At 44.0% G+C, this 25,315-nt stretch overlaps 1 protein-coding gene across 1 annotated transcript; it reads left to right on the forward strand.

Moving 5' to 3' along the window:
• The first annotated feature begins 204 nt into the window (after positions 1 to 204).
• C1D (C1D nuclear receptor corepressor) lies at positions 205 to 23,890 on the forward strand. Its single transcript, XM_088521228.1, has 5 exons — positions 205 to 266; positions 18,547 to 18,690; positions 20,020 to 20,086; positions 20,532 to 20,587; positions 23,408 to 23,890. Exons 1-5 carry the CDS (start codon positions 249 to 251, stop codon positions 23,582 to 23,584), a joined length of 462 nt encoding a protein of 153 aa, XP_088377354.1. The 5' UTR covers positions 205 to 248; the 3' UTR covers positions 23,585 to 23,890.
• The last annotated feature ends 1,425 nt before the right edge of the window (positions 23,891 to 25,315 follow it).

Raw genomic sequence — 25,315 nt, forward strand, 5'->3', positions numbered from 1 at the left:
TTGCCTTTACCTGCGCTGTGTTTCTTTTCTGCTTTAATCATAACTGTCTGCAGCACGTGCAGTGTTGGAAAGAGGAACTGGTGTGTGACAGATGGGTGAGTTGCCTGTGCTGCATCAAGCCCTGCTTTCCAGGGAGCGCTCCTGAAAACGACTCTGCTCTGCGGAGAGACGGGCCCGGGGCTCCGCGTCTGTACCTGCCCTGCCACCAGCTGGCCTTTGAGCAAGATGCAGGAAGAACAAGCTGCCAAATGCTGCTGACAGCCAAGGTATGTAAAAAGGGCAACGTGGAAGCCAGAGACTTTTTGATGTGGAGAGGGAAATGGTTGGAACGAGAGGTTGAGGGCTGCGGGTGAAGGGCAGCACTAGAACCAAGATCAGTTAGGGGTTCAGAGATCAGGTGAAGAGGGTAGGTCGTGGAGATCAGGGGGTTGGCAACATCCAGGCTAAATACAAGTCAGATGGATTTGCCCTTCTAATGCCTTGCTATGTTAATTGATTAGAACCAGTGAGGAAAAAAATAGTAGGGGCCTGTGGTCTGAAAAGCTTGCAGGCTGTAGGACTTTGTGGAAGCTAAAAATCATTTGTGCCTGTATAGGAGAGAGGGGCCTGGAGAAGAACTGCAGTAGATGCAAATGTAGTGTGTCTGTTGAAGGTCATGGGTTTTAGTAGGCCAGAGATACTTACGTCTAGCCTTCAAATTCATGGTCTTTTGTCCTCGGTTCAGCAAGCACCAGCAGTGCTGAAGACACAACAGCTGACAGTAACACATGGGAATGTGTCCGGAGCGATCCCAAAAATTCACTTCCAGTAAAACAGTTCTTAGGTTTGCCTTGTGTCAATCTGTCCTGTCGTGAAGGGGATGCCTGGTCTGGGGGCTGGACGGTGGCTGGAGTGTCCTGAAAAGGCTGCAGCCACAGAGGCCTCTCGGGGAAGGGTCCCTGGTACTCTGGGCACATAGCTGAGCTGCTAAGGCTGAACGGAGGATTTTGAGATTCCTGGACAAGGCTAGAGGTCGGCCCATCTGCCAAAGCTGCAGCACTATAACCTCTCGTGCAGCACAGATGCACGTGCAAGCCTTGCTCTGGCTCGGCGAACAAGGGGCAGGTTATGCAGCGTGTCAGAGGTAACACGGGCCAGTGAGTGCTCTCTTGTATAGACTGTGTGGCAGGAGGGAAAGATTTATGAGATCCAGCTGTCTCCCTAAGACTTGACAGTTTGCTTGCAGGTGTAATAGTTGGTATTTGATTTTTCTTGACACAAGTAATCCCATCTGCTTGCACACATGGCATAACACTGAGATAATGTGTCCCTCAGTTATTTTCAGCGTTGCCCCTCTTAGGGGTGCATCCTGGAGGGTGAGGAAGGGAGGGAATTACTGTGCTGCAGTCTTGCCTCAGACCTCTTTGAAAAGCTCAGGCTGGAGTTCAACCAGTTTGAATCTAAAATGCAGTGTTAAAAGATGACCTCCATTAGCTTTGTACTGTAAATAAAATATACTCACTGAAAGTGATGCTAGGCAGTAGAATTCTGTGGAAATAGGGGTTTTCTCTCTAGTAGTAATTCTGAGTTACACGCAAAGTGAGGGAAGAAAAAACTCAGTAGAGATACCTATGAGAAAAACAAGTCCAGTGCCGGACTGGGCTCTTGATCTTATTTTGTGCATTTGCCCTGCAGCATCAATGTTCCTCCTTTACACAAAGAACTCCAGGGATAGCCCCAAGTGAGCCTAGATGGTGATACAGATTAGGGCAAGAACTAGTAAACGGCTCTTCCTAAAGCTCCAGAAGCCTCAAAAAAATGAAACTTGTTACCTCTGGCCACTTAATTTGGGGAGGGTTCATTTTATCTTTTGTTCTGACGATAAAGGAAGTTGTTTCCCTCACAGGCAGCTAGCTTCATGAAAATTTGTGACCGTTTGCACGGTGAGAGTTTGCAAAAAAAAATCAGAGTTTGAGGAGAGCACAGATGAATGGCAGTGCTGCTCTTGGCAAGAAAACGAGCGGCTGCATCTGGGTATCTAGAACAATAAAGGAGAGTTACTGACTGGACAAAAGAGCTGCTGCTAATGTCTGCACTGTGCTGTACAGCCTCCTGATCAGATTCCTGCTCCTCCTAAGCTAAGCAAGAAACGTAAGCTGACCAAAAACTGCTGGTGGTAGCCCAGATGGCCCTATTTATAGTCTTTCTCCCTCTTGCTGAAGACTGGCACTTTGCAGCCTGGCAGCTGTAGAAATACAGCGGGTTCTAAATAAAGTCCTGCTGCTCCCAGGGTGGAAGGCGCTGGGCTGGATCCGGGAGCCCTGCCAAGCCCTGCGCTGCTGCGGGCTGCGAACTGCCCCGCTTGGTGCCGGGTACCCCGCAGGCTCGGCAGGAGCGGGAGCACTGCCCGTGCGCAGGTACCGAGTGTGGCCCCAGCTGCTACAAGTCGGGACTTCTTTCCTATCAGCACGGTTACGTTTGCTGTTTGCACAGGTCCTCAGAGATGGCAGCCCTCTAAGGTTCCTGTAAAGGTGGCCTACATTTGGCTGGTATATAATTACTATACACACACACACAAATTAAGATGTAGCCATGAAATTGAACTGTAAGCAAAGGAAAGCAAGTGACAATGCTGTGTGTGAAGCAGCAATACAGTGCACTGGTGAGGTGGAAGAAGCACTACTTAGTGTCCCTGTTTTTCTAACGACCAGAACCAGCAATGCAAGTGACACAGATAGGACTGAGGAAAAAAATAGTGTGCCACCTTTTGAGAACTTCCTTTGGAACAGCTCATACATGAACTATATTCATTTATAAATACTCACTGCTTGTGTAATCCAGTTGTGCAGTTCAGAAAAGCTGCCTGTGGCCCAAAGGAGCTTATAATGGAAGTACATGAGGAAAGTTAACAAGTTACTGCATGAAATGTAATGAAAAGTTAATTTATTTTGGTGGCACAGCCAGTGGTGACAGCAAACATGCTACCTAGTTGGTTGAATGTTTGCAAGGAAGCTAAATAGCACCAGGGCGAGCCACAGGGCTCAGAGGACAGGGTTGTTGATGATGATTCATAGAAACATGTTCTGATTTAGTAGAAGGATGACAAAAGAATGCAGGATTAGAAGAAAAATGTGAATGGGCCCAAATTGCACTGGCAATTTTTGTGTCTCCAAAAATACTGAGGCCCTGATTTTTCCTGAGGCCATTTCCATCAGCACAGTGCACTTTAGCCTCCCTTTGCACAGATGAAATGTGCTTTTTCACACGGTGAAAAGCCTCGAATCTTTCTTACTCTTAGTTATGGTTTTGCTGAGAGGAATAAGGGAGCTGTACCCTCGGTGCATCATATGGCACAGCAGGACCCTGCACCTCTTAATGCTGTCTTTGTAGCTCTTTCTGGCTCTGGTGTTGCTAGGGTGCTGTCTCAGCCTGTTCTGCTGCTGTCCACCAGGTATAATCCAACTCCAGGTGTATCCTCTGTGCATGAAAGGCTTTTTCCTCCAGCTCTCCCCATCTTTTGTCTCTTCCCTCTTGCCTGTAAGCTGCCGGAGGCAGAGACAATCTCAGAGCATTTCCAGCGTGGGGCCCTGCGAGGCTCAGGTTTCTAGGCAGCACTGCAGTAACAAGGAAAAAATAACAATAACACGTAGGTGCAGCTAATGAAATCCGTTTGGTTGCGGCCCATGCTAAACCTCTCACGTTCTGAGTCATCAGACTGCCTACAGAGATGGTGGAGGCTCTGCTTTGTGTGTCTTCCTGGCATAGTTTGGCAGGGCAGGACTTTGCAGCCTGTTAGCAGGCTCCACTCCTGTAGCACCTGCAGAGACCCTGCTGCTTTTTCCATTGCTGATGTTCTCATTCTCTTCCTCCTACTGCTTCCCTCCTGCTTGTGCACAAGGCTGGACCAGAGAGCTGTGCAGCCTTCCTGCCTCCCCAGGGCCTCGTGCAGGTGTTCAGGGAAGGGATGCGAGGAATAGGGAACAGGGACATGGAGCTGCTTCGTGTCCAGGCTGGACTGCAGAAGCAACAGTCAAGAGTGACTGCTAGGAATGGCTGTTACTCCCGTCCCTGTCCTTTGCAGGGGGGATCTAGGATGTGGCTGGCAGCAGTGTGAATCATTTTCTGTGCTTAGCACTGACAGAGGTCTGACCAAAGCACAATGGAGGCTGTGCATTAGTTGTGCTGATGCATTCGGCCTAGGATATGACGATCCTCCTCCATGGGCTAGGAAAATTCTAAACTGGACAGTTCAAAAGAGTCAGACTATCCTAATAGTGACTTTCCACCATAAAAAAAAAAGATTTATATGCACCTTTTCTGGTTTTACCTGCCTTTGCAATTCTTTTGCTAGGGGAATGAAGCACTGAATTCTCCCACACAGCCTAGCAGCTACATGCTAAGGCTCTTGGTGACATTTATTGCTTGTCACCAGCATCTGGTAGCACTAGTCAAGGTATCACTGCCCTGGTTACACAGGCCCTTCTCTCCTTCTGTCTCGGTTGTGCGTCCTCTGAGCACAACTGACCAAAGAGATGTGTAATAAAAATGCAATGTTTGTCTGCTAAGGGTGTTTTTTTGCTACCTGCCCTTAGCTCTAGAACAGCCCTAAGCCCATAGGAAAGCTGCATTAAAAACGACGACTAAAAACACAGTAAAAGGAAGGGATTCAAGAAGATTCTTTAGGCAAGCAGGTCACTTTGCTTTTCATCCTATTTATACTAGAATATATCTGGATATATTAGGATTTTTTTTTTTGAGTTTTATAACATATAGAGACTGCTGATGACATATTTTATCACCTAAAAACCAAGTACTTTGGGGACCCTAACTATGAAAATTACTTGTAAAAGACAATGGTAATTTGGGTCCTAATCCTAATTTACTCCTAAAGTTATGCCAGGCTTCCTATTAAAATGAAGTTGCGCTATGAATAATATGATTGTACTGAGTTTATCCACAGAAGCTAAAAAGTGAGAACTGTGGAATAATAATGCATCTAGGAAAAAAAAAACTCAATTTCTAACACAATTTACTTCCACAACCTTTGTGAGAGAGACAGCTATAAAAAATGACAGCCTTGTATAATAACGGGAAGAAATGCTATCTTGGAACAATATCAAAATAAATGCTCCAAGTATAGTAAGTTGTTTTCAATTTATTCCTACAGTTTCCATAAATAAATGGCTCTAACCTAATATATATATATCTGCATTTAGCAAATAAATCTTAGTACATAAAGTAACCAGATATGGTACCCAGCACTTCACCACATCCTGTAATTTAATCTAGCTGCCATGAATACAAGCTCTTTGATCTGTCCTAACTATCCTTATCTCAGGAGAAATCTCAGCTTTCCTATCGGTTAGGTTAAGATGCTTTAATCAGGGAATTTGAGCTAGCCTTATTGACTTACATTATTTTCCCTCTCTAAAACAAAGCTACATCAAGCTCAGTTTCCTTTTTTTTCCCATGAACTTTTACATCTATATTTTGATTAGAAATGTTAAGTTGGTAAAAGGGAAAAGAGTCTGGTTTTAGTAGGTTTTAAGGCATTCTAATTCAATTTGAGTGCAGAAAAAATGTATTTCCTAAATACTTTATCTGAAAGGTGAATGTAAGTTCATCTGAGCCTCCAGGGTGCCACATACAGTGTCCCCAAGGCCAGCAAGCTGGAAAATTTTGGAGGTTACTCTTTTTCTCCCTGTGCTGTGTGGCACTGCCAGCACTTTGGGGGCTCCTGGAGATGTGAGAGGTCTCTGGGTTAGCTTCAACACAGCATTTCCTTTCTGGTCTAGCGACAGCGGCACAAGCCTGAGAGCTGGAAATCACGCGATCTCTTCCTGAGCCCACCATCTGCCTTGTGATAAATCACTGCAGAGTCTCTCTTCCTGCTCTCATGTCTCCGGTCTCCCAAATACGGACAGAGAGGTAAGTTACCACAAACATGCCCTGGGCCAAGCGCACTTGTCGCTGTCCTTGTGCCAGCATTTGTCTCGCCACAGGCCAGGGGAAACGTCAGCTCCTTGGCCGTATTCAGAGGGGCAGGGTGTGCAGGCAGGCAAGTCCCGCTGAGCAGATGGGAGGTCGCTCCTGCTGCACCCTCCTCTGGTAACTCGCCCGTCTGCCTGGGGGTAACACTGCAAATTCATCAGGTTACCTGGCCAAGAAGCCATCCTCCCCGTCACAAAATGCCTGGTGTGGAAGTGCCTGACGTGGCTGAGGCCTCCAGGTGCTGCACCCACTCACACCCCCAGATGGCTCTGCTTGCCCCAGCCTGGGATTTTAGAAGGTACCTTTTTGATACTCTGCTTGTTAATGACGTTGGCCATAACTTGACTTAAACACAGTAGGTCAAGAACTCTGTCATGAAATGGCTTGCGGCTCAAGGTGTCCAGATTCAGATTGACTCATGAAATAATTTGAAGATGGATGTTTTGCAGGAATAGACAAACACGATTTGAGCCCAGGCTCCAGAATAAGTGGAGGTAGCACACGGTTTCTCGGCTGAGTTTCAGCATAATGTAACTATATTCTCACTGGCCTGGCAAAGCTCATTTTAAGGCTGAAGAGGTTCAGTGTTTTCGGCACTGTTCTTGAATCTCTAGAGGCTTAAGGCAACAACTGCCAGAATACAAGGGAGTGCTTTCTGTGCCTGGATGAATTGGCTTTCTAGTAATTGATAGAAAGGGCTCATGCTGAACACGAGGCAAAAGTATCTACTGAGAAAGACTGAATTACTAAATGAATCTGCTCTTGCTAAGGCTCACGTTAAATGGCCATAAAGAGCAATTAGTGTCAAAAGAAGCAGGACTTGCAGACAGAGCAATCCCATTTCTTTTTTTCTCCCTTACAAGGACTATAGCTGCCTGTTATAGTCACCTTTTGCTTTTACAGGTGATAGAGAAGTATTTTTTTCTGATTTTAACATCTGTATTTTTATTCTGCCAATGATTCATTAACCATTTGTTAGAAGTAGCTTCTTGCATGTGTATTTGCATTCACACCAGATGCACAGCAGAAGAATCCAGGCTAGTTTTGGGTTTCTCTTCGGTATGAGCATCTCCATAGGATTTTCAGTGGAAGCACTCCTGGCAGTTGGATTTGCCACCCTAAGGCTGTAGTTCAGGCTGCAGTCATCAGAGGTAGAAATGCATATTTTTGCTGGAGGGAGATTTTTAACTCATCTGCAACAGCAAAGCTTGACTTGAACATAGGTTATACTCAACTATTTCCGAGGCACCTTTCCTCACAGGCATTACTGTGCTTTTCAGTGCAGAGTGGGGCTTTGGGGAAGGCTTTCAGGGTTAACAAAATTATTCAGATTGTTTGAAGTAAGTAACCCTGGGCGCTCCCTTCTCTCCATGCAATTGCCAGGATTTGCCAAGAACGTGCCCCAAATTTTCTGAGGATTTGGGGTCCTATGAGAGCTGTCATCTCAGTCCAACAAGCAGCTTCTGCACAGCTGCTGTGTTATATTAGCCAAACTGGTGAGAGATGTTACTTGTCATTAATCTTATTTCTTGTGGACAACCTTGCTGGTCTTTCATAGTGTGCACAGTCGCTGCTGCTGCTGTTTTGTTAATTTAATACAAAGGACAGATTGGCTGAATGGAAAGAGTGCCATTTGAATGGGTCTTTCTCCACGCTGAGATGATTGTCCTGGGCTGTTTCCTCCTGGCTTGTCCTGCATATGATCTAGTGGCTGGGAGGCTCAGTGTTGCCAGCCTTCCTGCCATTCACACCACAGGAGCAACATTAAGGGTTTTTACCATACATTGGAGAGAGAAGATAACAGAGGATTTGGACAGAGTGCTCCAAATGAGTGCAGTTGAACATCTTTTTCCCCCAGTGGAATTCACACAGTTTTGGGATTTAGTGGTGGGGATGTCTGAGGGACTATGGCACTTTGTGCACAGAGGGCTACACAAAATCTGTGTTTTTGAAGCTTTGATTTTCACTTAGGTGGGGTAAAAACCTTGTGCTTAATCCAATGCGCAGTGACAATTTACTTGTGATTGGCAGCAGTGGTCTCCTCATGTGGCCATTAGATACTAAGCTTCTGCTGATGTTGAGGCATAGAGTTTCCTTAGTGCTTGGAAAGATGAGGTTTGGCTATTACTTAAATATCCCATCAGGGTCACTATCCCTGATATGCCATATAAAACAGCACTCCCACTTTTTATCTGAAATGCTACTTAGAAACATATCTACCAACAAGGTTCTGTTCATGTAGCTAAGGTGCAAGGTCTTGTAACAAGAAGCTTTCTTTTTAACAAAATATGTAGGCCTGATGTTCCAAGACAGAGAGTTGAAGCTGTTCAACATTTCATACTCTCAGTATTTTTGATAATACACTGATAAAATATTAATTCATGCCTCAAATAAAGCAAACCTGCCTGTGCTATTGAATTATAATCCTGATGAGAATAATGAATGAGACTTTAGAACAGAAACCCTCTGTTCACATGTAAGCATAATATTTCCAGTGGGGTCATGACTACAGGGTTTGGCCTATATGTCTGCTTGCAATGAACACTGGCTTTGGAGCAGTCAATATATAGTTCACATAGTGAGTCAGATAAATCATAAGTGAGTAATCACTGCTTATTTTGAAATGTTTAGATTTGTCTTTTGTTAGTTTGAGAATGACAGAGAAAAATCAATAATCATTCATAGGCCTCTCAAGTTAAATGGCTTCCACTAAGTGCATAAAATCATAGTATGATATGAGAATGGCACCAATGTAGAACAGTTGAATTATGAGAGCTGCATTTCAATCAGTTTTTGAGTGGTATAAAGGTATATCCCCAGTTCCTCATTCCTTGCTTTTGAAAGCCAAGTAAGCACTGTAGCCATTCTGAGCAGAAAGATTAATGTTTACAGCAACCTTCTGGATGATCTTCCACTATTCCGTGGCACCAAGAACAGGGACTCGTTACCTGAACAACCCCCTCAGCAGATGCTAGTTTGGGTTCAGCAGGGAACGTGAGACAAGCGTGAGCCGCTAGAAGGAGGCAGAGAGCTGCACTTTACGGCTCAGCCCGTACCCGGTGCTGTGCATACCGTGTTCCCGTTGATCCTGCAACTGTTGGGATTAGGAAGTCTGATTCTGGCACAAACTCCCTCTGTACCATTTGGTAAATCAGACAGTCTGTCAGTTTCCCTCTCTCTGTTTCCTGATCTGTGATGTGCAAATGCAGAGGAAGGAAGGACCCGAGCAGGTTTAAAGGGTTGTAAGATCTGTGCTCATCTCTTTGGACTCTGGAAGGGCAAACTATTATTTTATTGAGGAGATTTGGTCTTGCACCTGGGGGCGCAGATGTGGACCCTCTCCATGCATAACATGTAGCGGGCGGATGTCGAGGATGGGCTTGACCAGAGGGGCCGCGCAGCGGCGCTGGGCAGCTTGGCCCCCCGTGCGGTGGCTTTCGCTCGCAGCTGCTTCGTGGGCCCCGCAGGGGGCAGCGCCGCCGCCTGCGCCCCCAGCACTGCCTGGCCCTCGGGCGTCTCTCGGCAGCGGCCCTGCTGCGGGGAGTCTGGTCTGTCTCCTCACTATAGTTGGCGGGACACGACTCCCACAGCTTGCACGGATGCACAGACACACACAGACTTCTCACATGGACGTGCAAGCCTTTCACCCGCTCGAACAGAAATGCACAAAGTGCCTCCAACGAGCTAGCCTATCAATCCAATCTGGACATCCATCCAGGACATCTCCTGAAGAAGTGAAGCCTTTTAGGTCCCCTTCCCTGCTACCTTTCTCCCCCTTTTCTCTCTTTACGCTTACCCCATGCAAGCAAAGATCCCTTTGGCTTCAAGAGCTGCTGTTTCCTGACCCGGAGAATGACCAGGGGCCTGATCCAAGTTCAAGATGGTGTGACAGGACTCCTCAGTGCACCTGGAAAGAGCAGGTCCCTTCCACGCGGGGCTCACCTCCTGAGCCTCAGCCACGGAGCACGTTTTCCCACGCAGCTCCCCACAGTCCGCCTCCGAGAGCAGATGTTGCATTCAGAGGTGGGAGACACCATGAGTCACACCATGTCACACCATGAGTGACACTTCAGGCACAGCAGCGCAGGGCCTCCCATTGCCCCGCACTTGTCTGCTGCGCTCGCCCTGCGCAGCCCCTAGGCTGCACACCGTTTATTCTCTTCCCTCCCTTAGGCAGCCAGAGGGCCCTCGCTGAGTCTCCTGAGGCTGTTGTGACTTTCCTGGGTCTATCTGCAGAGCCCTGACAACTTTCACAGGCAAGAAAGCAAGGAAACAGGAAGAACATGAAATTGGCAGGATATGAAAAAAAAAATCAAGACTGTGAAAGGAAAGCAGTACTATTCTACAAAAATTTCAGGATTTTCGCTTCAAAATGTCTGCCTGGAGCAAGGCTTAAAAGCTTAAGTATATCTCCTTTCTTTTTCTCTTTTTTTCTTTCAGAAAGTCCAGGAAAAAAAAAAAAAAAAAAAAGGTTTCTGGTCTATTTTGAGGCATATCGATGTTTTTGGAGGGTTCTTTTCCCCAGTCTTAAACAATGAAAAGGTGAAATTTAAAGAAGAGAATTGGTATTAATTCAAAATAATGATGAAATATGATTTTTTTAGTGGCACTGAATAAAACAGACACTGACCGTTTGTCTTAAAAAATCCGGAAGAGGACCACGCTTTCATCACATCCCGTGTACGAGCGCCCTCGGTTTCCTCGCACTGATGCGTGCCGATTTCCGGGACAGGGCATGGCAGCGCGGCCCCATTCCACGCGTGCGCATGCGCATGCGCGTGGCGGCCGTGGTCCTCCCGGAGGACTTTCCCAGGAAGGCCGGGACGCGGGAGCGGGACAAAAGGGCGGGAAGCCGCCGAGCAGCCGCCCCCTCTTCTCGCACCCCGCGTCGCGGCGGTGACGTCAGCGTGGCGCGCCCCGGCAAGGCCCCGCCCCTGCGGCGGCAGCGCGCGCGCAAGGCCGCACGGAGGCAAGCGCGGGGCGCCCTATCCGCGCTCCCGGTGGCTGTTCCGGTTCCTGGTGGAAGCTCAGCTGGATAACGGCCATTTCCCGTATTCCTTTTGAGGAAACGCTCCCCGGGGAGCTCAGCCGGGTAACGGCGCTTCCCTGTATTCTGTTCGTGGAAACGCTTCCCGTGCGCGGGGCGGCGCTTGGGGTGAGGAGGGGCACGTGGCCCGGCGGCTGCTGGGGATGAGGGGCACGTGACCCAGCGACCGTTGTTGGGGGGGGCTGGTGAGGGGGACTTGCCGGCGTCATTGGGGTACGTCACCTGCCTTCGCTTATTTGTGTATGTATTTATATATCCCCAGTTCCCGCGCGGAGTCCGTTAGAACAAGAGCCTCGTGACAAACTGTCCCCCGAGGGTGGCTGTTCCTCAGGCAGGAGAAGGTGAAGTTCCTACTAAGAGTCGATAAAGCCGTGTTGCAGCTCCGGGTGCCTTGGGGGCTTCACAGCTTTTGCTTAAGAAAAGCCTCTCCTCTGGGGAGAAGCTACCCAGGCTAGAGCTGCAGGAGTCCAGGGGCGCTCTTCTCCTTGGCAGAGAGGCAGCTGCTACTTAACACTACTGGGCAAGAGTAGCCCAGCGGTAACTTGGATCTTGTTACAATTCTCCCCCACTTTGTCATAGTGTTTTGTTGCAAATTTAGTGGCTGCTAGCAACTTAAGGCTCTTTAACTTGAAACTTTAGGTTGTGCCAGTTAAAAGGCCTCATGCAAAAGTGCAAAGACTTGATTTTGAAGTAAGTCAAAATTGAAAGGTGTCTGGAATATTTCTTAGTTTAGAGAAAAAAAAAAGTTTTTAGTGTAATATTGATAATCCTGTAGCAGTGCTTTCATTGCTAAAGAAATGAAGGCATTTGATGCAAGGCTGTTCTCCAGAATATGAGGAACTTGAACATAAAAGTGCGAAAGTGCTTTTTTAGTGGTTTGTAGGCTTCCTATCAGAAATGTGGATGTACTGACTAATATACAGAAATCACAGAAGCTATTTTCATAAGCATGAAAGCATAAGCTTTCTCTTTGAAGTGGTTGCAAGATGTTTAGAATCACTTCCTCCCTTGTGCACAACTGATCTCCTTTACACAGGAAATACCAAAGGGTTGGTTGCTTTGTTTTTAATGGCAGCAGGGCAAAAATCATAGGATGTATATGGAATGGTGAACAAAATACAGGAAAATGTCAGTCCCTATAGATAAATAAGCAGGGCCGGGGGCCCGTGCTGGTCATTGCACTTCCAGAAACATAGCGCAGAATTGGAGCTGGAGGAACGAAGGTGGCTGAGGAGTGACGAAGAGAGAGAAGCTCGATGCTATTACGTTTAGTGACACGTGGTAATGCCATGAAAGCCTCGAGGCTGCAGACTAGACTGCTTTTCATTGTAATTAGGTGCTTTTCTGTGCTCTTCATGCTGGACCTCTGTTCGTGTGTACAGACTGCAGTTATCTACCCATCGGCATTGGTGGCCTTCCCTGCGTGTGGTGCTCTGCATGAGCTCTGTTTTTCTGGGCTGGGAAGTGTGTATGCCCAGGCCTCTGACTTCCTTGCCTCCTGTGTTCTCCCTGTGCCTTGCTCTCCCTCTGTCAGGCTGTGCTTAGTGCCATTCCCTTTCTTCTTGTTCCCCTCCCTTCAGTGTGGATCTCTCATTCCACATTCTGTGGAGCTACTGGCCAAAGGAAAAAAAAAATCAGTTTAAAAGGACTAAAAAATCCCCATGGCTATGTTTCTGGGTATTTATGGCACTAATACCAGTGGATAGTGGCAGCAAAATTTGGAAGAGGCCCTAGACTTCATGATTCAGACTATATTTCAGCTGTAGACCAGAGGCATGTTATCTTCTGTTCACTATGAATTCGGTTGGATGACAGTATTTGGTACGTGTTCCTGTCACACATGGAAAAATACTGGGAATGTGAAGATACTGGTCTCCTCCAACCTGACGGAGTAAGCTCTTTATGCAAGTTTTGCTGTACAAAAAGTTCTCCTGGGTGTTATATTTTACAGGAGCGTTTAGACTTAGAAATTTAACATCATTGTAGCGCCTCAGTGTTCAGCTGAGCTGTGCCGACGTAGTCGGTGTGTGAGAGCTTTTGCAAAAGCCTATCGCCAGGGAGTGCTCTGGACATTTACAAAGACAGCGAGGCCGATCATCGCCCCACTGACAGACTACGGATAGGTTCGAGCCTGTGTGTGCTGCATTTGTGCAGCAGGGGAAACGACTGTGTCAGTTTGGAGTTGTGGAATCTAGGACAGCTGATGATCCTGCAGAGGGAATAAAAATGTTTTAGGAACTGTACGCATGAGGTTAAAATTTGATATCAAAGCTGGTTTACATGGATGTGGGTGGGACTGCGGTGTGTATGGGTTGCTTAGGCTAAGAAGGGATATTTAATTCCCTCATGTGATGTCACCCATGGACTGAAGTATAACTGAGCTTCAAAAATATTATCCTTGCCTTTAAAATTAGATCCTTAAGAAGAGGTGGGGGGTGGGGGCGGCAGGGGGAAGAATGTGCAAATCCTCAGAAGCTGAAAGGACTTTGTCAGCAGCATCGGCCGGAGCCTGCCGCCCGTGGGCGGTGGTGCAGGCTGCTTCAGGGAGCTTGGGGATGCTCACTGGAGCCTGGCTTGGAAGGCAGTGTTAGCAATGACTGCTTGACTTTGCCAGTTTGTAATACACTGTGAAGAGTGTTTTGCATAGCTGTCGTAGCTTGGTTTGGGATATTTGTAAGGCGATCAGGATAAGCTTGTTGGTGCATACTTGGTATTTCATGGTAGGGTTCATTGCTTTTGCACTGGAAATCTCTCCTGTAAACATGATTGTGAGTTGGCACTACAAGAACCCTCTGAATGCATGTGCGGGATGTGCTCTCCAGCTGCCCCAGCTGGCTCTGCCGCAAAACAGAGCTGGAGGCATTGGAATGGTTAGTAGCTAACTTTTCTTATTATACAGCAGTAATGCTGAGGAATTTGTCCCACATCAGCACCTAGTGTCCTTGGCAGTTTGTAAGCAAGGAATAAAATGGATCTCTCGGTCTGTAATCTAAGGACTCATTGTTATGATTTCTGGTAGCTTTAGCTGTGGTAGCACAAGATGTTTGTTGCTAGTGCAGCAGTGCAAGAGCAGCAGGGACGTGTTGCTTCTCTCACCCATCTGCGTTGGCTGCAGCTTGTGAGTGAGGACTTGCCTGGAGGGGGCTCGGTGCCCTTCTTTAGGAGCAGCACTGGTGTTCTAGTGCATCTGAGGGGTTTAAGACAATGTTGTGTTCCCTAATCAAAGGGTTGTAGATTTGTTTGGTGTTTTCTTGGCATATCTGTAAGTATCTGTGAAAAGAAGGAAAGTTAATCTGTTTTTTTTTTTTTTTTCCCTCTAAAATAAGTAATATGAAAAAATAAGATCTGAACTCCTATGAAAGTACTGAAGACCAGTTAGCTCTTCAATAGGTAAGAATTAATGCAAACTCTCATTATGCCACAACGCTAAGGATGCTTGGCTATTTTTGTCTTCTGTCTGTGTGCTGTGTGGAACTGTTCCAGCTCTGTTTTGTTAGTGTCTGTTGCTGCCCCTTTGGTACAGGCGCAAGTGTCCATTACTCGCTGCGTGTGTCTGCAGCAGCGTCTCCTGCAGGAGTGTCCAGCGCCACAGGAGAGTCTGGGTTGTTCTGGCCATTCCTGTCTCTCTAGGAAGGACAGCATCGTTCTTAAGCCAGGGCTGGCAGTTGCTCCCTGAGGCTGCGTTAAAGCATAGGATAGATTCTGATCTACAAATTGTGCACTTCCCCTCTTGCCCTTTCTCACCTTTGTATGCCAGCAAGGAGCCTGCTTTGGTTATGGTTGAGGCTGCAGCATTGTTTTTGTTCGTTTGTTTTTTTTTTTTTTTGGTTTATCCTGAACTGACTGGAAAGAACACAGTGTATTCCTTGTTTTCTAAGCAAAACTTTACATAAATGTGGTGATCTTTCTTAATAAATGAGAATTACCACCTGTGTGAGCTCATTTTACGACATCTTTATTGATCAGACTTGCATGCAATTAATCAGTTTTCTCGTGTAAATAGTTTGGTTTATGACTTAACTGCCCTTTTCTTCCTTAAATACTTGCCTACTACCAACCCCAGCTGCTTTCCACAAAACTGCATGACTTTTTTTTTAAGCTCAGGGTTGGAAAGAAAAGTTGTGTCTGGTAGATGGATGTTATGAAGTCATATCCCATTTTTCATCACTATTCGTTCCCCTTGTCTTTAATTGAAATAGCCCCTTTTCTATTTTATGTTTATAGGTTATGAACTTTCATTTGCATTCCTCAAATTAAAGGTGGTATGAATTACTGTAATTATGCACACAACCACAAATTATTCTATCTTGTTTTTCCAATAATTAGTAATGGAAATACTATCTTACCTGTATTCCCTCCAGCCTTCCCAATTACTAACATGCGTACTTGGCATGTATTTTCATATCCTCACTTATCTGAATATTTGTCAGATCTTCTTGTCTCTTGAAGTAGGATCTGTAACAAAATGTGGCTGACAGTCAGTAAATCCAACAAAGAGAAAATGTGTAATAAGAATCCCTTTCGGGAACCAAGGAAGTTTCCACTTGTTGAAAATACACAGAAAACTCTTTGTAGAACTTTGAGATAAACTTTTTTTGTGTGTTTTAACAGCATGAGGATTGAGAGAAATATTGCCTTCAGATACAGATATATCCAGTCACTGGTGTGCTCCTAGTTCCTCCTGTTGTGGTGTTTCCTTTTGCAAGTGTGAGTGAGAAGCCTGCGTGCTGATTTTGGCCAAGAGTTTTGTGGAAGGTCTGGCATGCAGATTTTCTAATGTAGTGTAAGTTTATTCTTGTTGATTTACTGTTATCAAAACTATTTCAAGCTATTCGCTGCCTTATTGCTGGCATGTGCCAGCACTGTAACATATTATCCTGTTCAGAGATTAGTGATCTGGAACAAGAGCCCAGCAGAGAGCACGCGGTCCCTGTGCAGCAGGAGCAGCAAGCTGCTGGTTCCTGTTGCAAGGAGCAGAGAAGCACAAAGGCTCTGGGAATCTCTCTCCCTGCCTGGGCACAGGGAGCAGACCCTGGCCCAGGGTGCTGCCCGCAGCTTCGTTCCATGAGGGCTGCTGCCTCTTCCCCTGCCCTTGCTGCTTGACAGAGACAGGTAAATTCTTTGTGATAAGAGGGCAAACTTAATTCTTTCCGGTTCCTGAGACAGCCATAGCATAAAAATTCACTTTGGACAATGTTTGCAATGGATAAGGTTTCCATCCACCTTATCTCATCCTTCAGGCTGCATACATGTTCCAGTGACTGCTTGTCGTTGCAGCTGCAGTAAAATGGCCCAAGTCAGTTGTGAGCAGTCACACATTCCTACTGCAGGAGTTTGCTGGGGTTTCTTCCTGCTGCTGCCGTTTTGGCTGTCCTCATAGAGGGTGACTCTGTCCCCACACGTCCATCACATTCAGACTGCGATTGCTTCAGTATTGTAGGTGGTAGTAAACCTTGTGGCTGGATGTTGGTCTGAGTTCCCCCTCTCCTGCATGAGTTAAGTGTAGTAATTTCTGTTGATGGGCACTTTCCAACCAGGTTTAGCTGTATTAACAGCTGATACAATCCAATTTCTTCAGTTGCTCAGAGTAGTGTTTTTTTCTGCTTTATTATATGGCAAGAGGAGGTGGCCTTAAGTTGCATTAGGGGAGGTTCAGGTTGAATATTTGGAAAAAATTCTCCATGGAGAGAGCGCTGAAGCGTTGGAACAGGCTGTCCCGTGAAGTGGTGGAGTCGCCATCCCTGGCAGGGTTCAGGAAACGTGTAGATGAGGTGCTTAGGGATGTAGTTTAGCAGGCCTGGTGGTGATGGGTTTACAGTTGGGCTCGATGATCTTGAAGGCCTCTTCCAACCATAACGCTTCTGTGATTCTATGACTAGAAGTTAACAACAAAGTTGCTGGATTGTGGCTGAAAAAAAAAAAAACTAACGAGGCTTATTATAGTGCAGGTTGCGAGGTCAGAACTAAACACAAATAGTCATTATTGACGACAGAGATGATGCCGTTGCTCTTGTGCTTTCCTGTGGGCCGCACACTGCGCATCAAGCTGGGCGCCCTTGCAGATGCTGCGGCACGCTGAAGCAGGCTGCGCCTCTCTGGATTGATGCAGCGGTTGAGCCTGCCAAGGTTAGCTCTGCCGTCCTGCACTTGGTCTGACAAACAGCTCTGAGCACAATGCACATCAAGCAGCTGGGCAGAATTCTCACTCTAAACCATGCAAACAGTGGAGCTGTTCAATAGGTGATGCTATTTTCAGAATCCCTCTGGTGCGGTAACAGCTGGAGCTGTGGGCAGGTTTGAGCATAGGAGCTCCGCCCTGTTTTTCCTCCCCATCTTTCTCTTGTTTGACCTCTAGAAGACACAATAAATAGAAACCTTTCTCACACAAACCATGCTCTTGCCAGGAAAAGACTAAGTCTTCATTTAAAACCAATTCCAGCACTGTGGCAGATGTTTGCTGTCTCATTGCTGTTTATGCCTGCCAAGTGCCATGGTGTCAGGCATCAAACTTTCAAGGTGCAGTTTCTCCAGCCACTGCCCTCTGTACTCAGCATTTTGGGCTAGATGATCCCAGCGACCCCAAGTGAAGGGACTGTGCTGAGCCAGGTGTTCCTGCTGTTCTTCATAGCAGCCCATCAAAAGGGAAGGAAAAGCTTTTTTACTTCTTTCCTCACAACATTCAAAAAACGCTTTCTCCATCAGTCGAAGTTGTAGAAAATAACTGGACTTTAAGTAACTTCCCATGTCCTAAATAGCATATGGTGTTAGAGAATTAAAGATCTCGGTTGTAAGCTAACCAGATGTGGCATGACTGCTTCCAGGCAAGGGTGCTGTGGGTGCTGGGATCAGCACTAGAATATTTTGGGATTTTTTTTTTCCATATCTTTGATCTCACAGTGGCTGTGAATAGATGTGTCTACAGGATTTTCACAGTAATCTGCAATCCCAGAATAAACTCAGCTTTCTTTGGGTAAAGTTATACCTCAGATTATAACAGCCTATAGAGAATTCGAAGAACTAGATGCATGGTTTACAAAAAACTTCTTGGACCAACTCCTAAATCTAGGATTGGAGATTAAAATTGACCCTGACATAACTGGTGCTGCATAACCATTTTAAAGCTGAAGTCCTGTCTGCTGCTAAGATGGAACAAGCCACATCCCTCTTTAAAGTTCTGCCTGCTTCTTGATGTAACTCCTTAGATTGCAATTTATAGAGCACTTTTAAACATGCAGATAACTTCTTTCTCACACTTGTATAGTATTTTCAGAGCATTGCAAGGCTGGGCACTGCTGCTGTGCCACTCCTAGATTCCCTTAGTGCCGCCTGGCACAGCGGGCAGGATGTAGCCCTGCAGTTGCAGTACCTCTAACAACATTACTATCTATACAGCCTTTCAGAACTCTTTAGAAGTAGCTCCTTTTTTACTATGTGCAATGAATAAATGCTAAAACTTCATATTTTAAGATAATCTTTTGACTACCTAGAGAGTTAATGAAATGATTATTGGTTTTATTCCTTCTTTTCAGATGGAAATGTCAGAAGATGATAATGTGGAAGATTACCCCAGTGAAATTCATGATTATCTCGCAGCATTTGAAAAATCTCTTGTTTCTGTAGATGAGATGCTTCAGACAATGATGTCTGTTTCCAGGATCGAGCTTTTCCGAAAGGTAAATATTCTCACATCTGACAGCATTTTTATTACTAGTACAGGAGCATCTGGGAACCCTACCTTAAATAAAGGGGCCTCTTAGGCTAACCCTGAACAGACAAATATGACACTTCTTACCCTAGATACCTTGAATACCCTTGATTTAATACTTGCAATTTTTATATCTCTAGGATATCCAGAGGGTCTTGCAAACTAAACAATGAAATGTATGTTCTTCCAAGCTGAAAAATGATGGCACTAGCAGTGAGCCCTTTAGGTAAACTCCATTGTAGCTCATTAGCCTTCCTGGCAGTGCATGCTGAATGCTTTTTCCAGAAGGGATAGCTCATCCACAGTTGTGTCCAAGTGGCCTTTTCACAATGATCTTCAGGGAATTCAGTTTACCCAGGAAGGATAGAAAGGTGAATTGGCGGCAATGAAAATTGATCTTCTGATTCCAGGAGTTTAGATTTGCAGAATGTGGTGCTTGAACAATTGAGCTGTTTACTCTAGCTATGTTGTTAAAGTTTATAAAACCCTTTTTTTTTTTTTTTCTGACATAAATACAGAGCAAGGTACTGCCCAAAGACCTCCTACAAGCCTCCTTTTTCTTTTTAACTTTTAAAAGCAGACATGCAATTTTTTTCTTTGGGGCAAGAAAATGCAAAAGCACAGAGGAACTACATTGTCCTCCGGGATTTCTAGTACAAGTTATGAAGAAAATGGTCTTAACAACAGTCTTTTGACGGCATCCCTGTTAAAGCTAGTGAGCTGTGCAACGATGTTATCAGGGTTTCTGGAAATCCTGTAGGATTAAATAATAAATTGACTTTAACAGTCAAGGGGAAAAAAAAATCTCATTACCTTTCTTTGTTCTTGGCTGTACAGCCCTAAGTATTCCATCATGTGCTGAACACAATCTAACACGTACAGTGTTCATGTCTGTTAATTGTAGACTGACATTTGAACTTTTAGTTTTTTATATCGTTAGGTTTTTTTTCTTCTGATAATAGCAAAAACTCTTTTAAAGTTTTTGTAGAAAAACAGGGCTTCTTCCTGCCTATTGGAACAGTAGTCTTAGGACTACATGCTAAGAGATCTTGTGCTTTTGGCCATCTTGGACTGTGACATTTAACATAAAGCTGGGAAAATGTTATCAGTGCTTGGACCAGGAGGAAATGGGTCTGTGAGACAGGGAAGCAAACGTAAACAGTCTCAGTGAAACTGTGCTGCAGTGAAGGGGTTGCGTGTGAAGGGGTTTGTAACAAATACAAGTGTAAAACATGCATACTGCTGAAGCTGTGCATATCTTGCTTGAATGTATCATCATTTTTTTTTCTCATTTTAGTTGGAGCCTCTTGAGCAAGCAAAGCTGGATTTGGTTTCAGCCTATGCATTAAATTCAATGTTCTGGAGTGAGTATATGGTGGGAGGAAAACGCAGTATTTATCATGGTCATTTGAACGCTTGTTTCTAGACTATGCCAACATAACATAATCATATTCCATAGCCAAATAATTAAAAACCTGTAGTCACCCTGAGAATCCAAAGTAGTGCCGTCCTTAAATCAGGGTAACTGATGCTGAAATTCCAACCTAAAAGTTGGTACTTATGTAGGCATTTTTTATGAGTCATGATGTTTCTTGTTTTCCTCGGCAGTCTTTTCTAACTTTCTTATATGGGCCAAAAATCTAACCATGCTAAATTATTTTTTTAATCAGAAATAGTTTCAGATGCTGTGCAGTGCAGGTAACTTACTAGCGGTGTTGCCCGCAAACTGCGGTCTGCCTACGTGACTGATGAGTTCTGCCCTTAGTCATCCCAGCCTTCAGTTCCATGAAATGTGTTTTCCTCTTGTAGTGTACTTGGCTACTCAGGGAATAAATCCAAAGGAGCATCCGGTGAAACGAGAACTGGTAAGATTTTTGCACTATTTGCATGGCAATATTGTGCTTACCCAGGGCAGTTAACTCTTGTCTAAGTAAACATGTGTTTAAATCTGCCTTTAGATGTGCTGCCATAATAGCGTGCATATACTGCACGGCGTTGAATAGCTGCCTATTCATATAGCCTCCAGACTTCTCTAAATTAAGACAGTCATATTTTCAGTTCTAAACAGTATTGTTTAAGGCCAAGTTGAAGAGCCTGCTGAAATTGGAAAAGAACAAGAAGATAAATAGTGTCATCTTATCTTTCATTTTTCTTTCCCCACATTTGAGAATTGGATTCTGAACAGAGCAGCTTTTCACTTGTATCTGTTGAATGGAAAAATGTTACATGTCTGATAATAATTTATAACTTCCAGTATGGTATTTTTTCTTATAAATACTTGGAATCCTATTAATCTCTGAGGCTGCCTTTTCTTACTCTTGTGCGACTCCCGAAGTATCGTGTGGTTGATTTACTGGCACAGACGGGAAAGAGCCCCCTCCCCCTTCCAAGTCCTCCATTAATTCATTTTCTCAGCAGTAAAGAATTCAGTTCAGCAACAAAGCTAAAAGCTTTTTTGGCACCAGTTGTGTGTGTATTGTCCAGTAATTCTGCATTAGTGACATATTTACAACCTGTAATAAATCTTTTAGTTTTGTCTTTATATTCCATTTAGCGGCATGACTATGCTATAGAAGGTAGGCTATCTTCAGCATTCTGCTGACCTAAAAAATCAGACCGTTTAGCCTGAGGAAAAAATAGAAATCAAAATTTAATAGCAGCCTGTTTCGATTCCTTTATAAATGAAAATATTAAATCTGGGCAATCTTAAAATATTTAAACAATCCTTACATAACTAGCGCTATGAAAGATAAGGCTGCAAATGTGTAAAGCTGGTCTGAATAACAAAATTACTTCTATTTTTAGTTTTTTTTAGTAGTCTAGACTCCATTTTATTTAAAAATGGATCGGTTAATATTTCATGAGTTTTCAATTTCTTGATCATCCTGTGCTATATATTCTCAATATTGTGTTAACTCTACCAAAAAAATCATCTGAATCTCATCTGCTTTAGATATTTTATGCTATTTTACTTCACAATTGCCATTCATTCTGAAGAATGAATGAACGATCACAGGCCAGACTCTTGTCAGTTCTCTTTTCCTTTTATACGTGTCAAGGTGGATGAAACTTGTTGCTTCCATCCAGGAGTTGTGTGATACTGTTCATGTGGAAGGGGCTTAATAACTGCTCTGTCACTTTTTTGTTCCTTTTCTTTGTGGTGGTGTGTTTAGAACTGCTCTTGTGTATGTACAAGGAATAGATGGGGATGAAACTTGCATTCAAGCCATCCAAGTTCATTTCTCTTGTCATGTTGTTGATGTTTCTGTCAGCTCTTCTATCCAGTGTTGAAACATGTGGGTTTCCCTTCTGTTTTCATTAGCTAAGTCAACCCAAACGAATACTCTAGCATATCATGTTTTCAGGCACTGTAGAGCTCTCCTAGTTCAAGTTATCTCTTTGATACAGGAAAAAGTGGCCAATATTTTGATAAATGAGTTGCTTCTAAGGGTGACTATAGGGAATGAAAAATCCAGTTCTGTAGTTTACAGTTTAAGTTCCAGATTCAAAAAAGGAGTCAGTGATGCTGTGTTTTGTTACACATTATCAATGTGAACTTAATTATATCAATATTTCATGGAGGTACTGTAGGTGTCTCTGCTTGAGCAGGGGGGTCCCTTCCAACCTCAACCATTTGGTAATTCTGTGTGTAATATTCATATATGTTGTGTTATTTGCCATTTATAATTCAGTGTCAGATAAAGTACTATGTGTGTGCTGCAGCTGTTTATTATTGGTAGTACAGTAACACTTAAAAGGCCTGCATCTCAAGGCCGTACTTACTAAATAATCAGGTATGGAATGCCTGATCCCAAACTAACTTCTGTGTATTTGTTCAGAATTACTGCAGGTATCCCCTGTGGTCAGGGGAGAGAAATAGGCACTTAACCCGGGGTGATGTCCTAGAGGAGTTGAGTTACCCCTCAAAGTCCTTTCTCTACAGATGGCCCAAGTGGCTGAGGATGAGTAGGTAGGAAAGGTAGGAAGCTAAGCTGGCAGGGTCAATCCAAGCTGAGACACCACATTACTGTGGGAAGGAGAAGTAAAAGGATTTCCTCGTTCTATGGTATGGCAGTAGAGAAAGGTGCTTTATTGGTGGTGGTCATAAAAGGAGCCTCTTGTACAGCTGGAAAAGCATTAGGCTGCCTTGGCTGGAGAGGGTTTGCCAAGGAGCCAGTCCAGAGTTTAACCACACCGTTTCTGCGTCCTTGCACTCTTACTGCCTGTAATGTCTTTGACTGGATGTGCTGTAGACTGACATTCTTCTATAAATATATCAAATATCCATTGAAATAACTCATTTCATTTTGCCATGTTTATTTAGGCCAAAATCCAAATTGAGTTTACTATTTGGCGGCTTTTTAAATTTTACAAGATAATAACACTTCTCTTGGCTCACTCTAAATTAGATGAAGTCTTATAGAGATGGAGATTCTACACACTCTTAGGATAGTAGATGTCATGCAGATATTGGTACAGTAACTGCCTGTGATGGAAAATCTTAAAAGGAAGCCTCAAGTTTGCAAAGAGCCTGATACAAATTTAACTGAAATCTTTAAATTTAGATACTGTTTTTCTGCGTATTATAGAAATGTGTAGGTGTGTGGAGAACTTCTCATTGTTTTTATCAACAATCTTGGGAGAACAATATGAAATATATTGGACCTTTTCTTTTCTTTCCCTAGGAGAGAATAAGAACATACATGAACAAGGTCAAAGAAATAGAAGACAAGAAAAAAGCATCCAAACTTGATAAAGGAGCAGCTTCCAGATTTGTAAGAAACGCACTCTGGGAACCAAACCCTGGAAATGAACCTACCCCCAAAACTCCTGCTAAAGCGAAAAAGAGAAAGACAAACTAATTTTTTTTTCCCTTATGCAAGTCAGAGATGACTAGAATTTTTAAAATGTCTTGCACACTGTAAGTGTCTTGTAGAGCTGCAGTGCAAGAACATCCCGGTTAGGCTATACTGAAAATGTTTTATGGGATTGTATTTTGTCCAGAGGTCATTGAGGTCATCACTATACAATATATGAGTATCTTGTCCGATAAAAATAAATCCTAGGTGTTAAAAGCAAAACATTACCTGCTGTATTTTAAGTGCTGAACAATGGACACACTTGTTTGTGTATCTAATATCCTGTGTATTAAAACAGTATGAAACAGTGCTATCTAGTCTGTGGTGTTTATATAGGAGCCAGGTTTGTTTTTTCGTTATATTACTGTATGAAACACTATATTTGTAGAGTTTGGTAAGGCTTATTCGGTATGTTAAATTGTCCCACTTTCAGCTTCTGAAATTGAATTCATGGCATATATCCCTTTACTTCTGTTGCCTTTCAGAAAGCCACAAGAAACTAGGTAGAATTCCACTTGTCCCTGTCACCTGCTGCTGGTACTGATAAGATCTGATACGTGCTCTGAGGTGAGGGGTGTATCTGTTGCTTTCTCCAGTGAGGGTTTCAGAAGTAGCATTTTCTCTTTAGTAAGAAGCTTCCTCAGGTAAGGGAGGAGGTGCGTTAGTTTTTGAGAGATGTTTTATTTTATTTTTTAGTATACTGCAAATCAAAATTCAAATATCAAAACAAAATCTGTCTAGCATTTAGCAGTACCCCAATTATGAAGCAATGATAAACACTTCAGTTGACGACAATACAGTCCTGGGTAGCAATCTACAAACCAGCTTGGGAAATGCAGTTAGTGTGGAAGATCTAGACCATACTAAATGGTTGATTTGTAGTTTAATAAAGTAATTTAATTTGTAGTTTAATCATTTAATCTCGTACATCTGCAATACCATGAGTTGAATGACCTGCAATGGACTGCTACTTGATAGGGTGCTAAAATGTCGTTTCATCATTGATAACTCAAAAAATACATATCCAAAGGTAAACAACACTTATTAAAAATACATTCTATATCTCGGAAACTTTTCTGGTGCCAGGTATAACTTTACACCTTTTTATTTAGCAAACTCGGTGAACAAATAATAATTCTTGTATGGTAGATGTTCATCTAGGTGTTCATCTTTAAAATCGCAGGATTGTTTCCACAAAGTGTGCATGTCAAAGGCCTCTAAACACTCTCTAGATGAAAGCTGAGTGCGTCTTTCCTATATGTTAATGTCACAGTTATGCCTAACTAAAGTGCTGCTAGGAGTCTCCTTTGGCTTAAGGTTCAACCTGAGACACCACTGGGTATTCTTGCCTAAGGTCAGTAGTATCTTGTAAAGCAATTCTTTGGTGTGCTTAATTGGTTGAGGCAGAGTTTACTTGGAAGTCTGTGTGTCCCCTTGACCACGATGCTGGAGATGGTGGATAATCATATAAGCAACAGAGACCTCGGCAGATACATGTTTTGGATCACTTAACAGCTGTTCCTGGTTAATCCCTGTGTTAAAAAGGGGCCTTTGAACTACTTGGGAAGGCAACAATATTAGAGTGATCTGAAGTGGCACAAGGCATTTAGGGATGTTCTGGAAGGTGACATCTTAAACTTGGATTGACATCTTGGAGAAACAAACAGCTTGGCGTGTATTTACACGCAGTGCTTTTCATTAAAGTGGAGTTGCAGGAGGCTTCCATTACATTAT

The sequence above is a fragment of the Tinamus guttatus genome, unplaced genomic scaffold, assembly GCF_059628265.1.
Source record: "Tinamus guttatus ecotype Peru unplaced genomic scaffold, ASM5962826v1 Tinamus_guttatus_pri_ptg000116l, whole genome shotgun sequence".
In the NCBI taxonomy this organism is placed as follows: Eukaryota; Metazoa; Chordata; class Aves; order Tinamiformes; family Tinamidae; genus Tinamus; species Tinamus guttatus.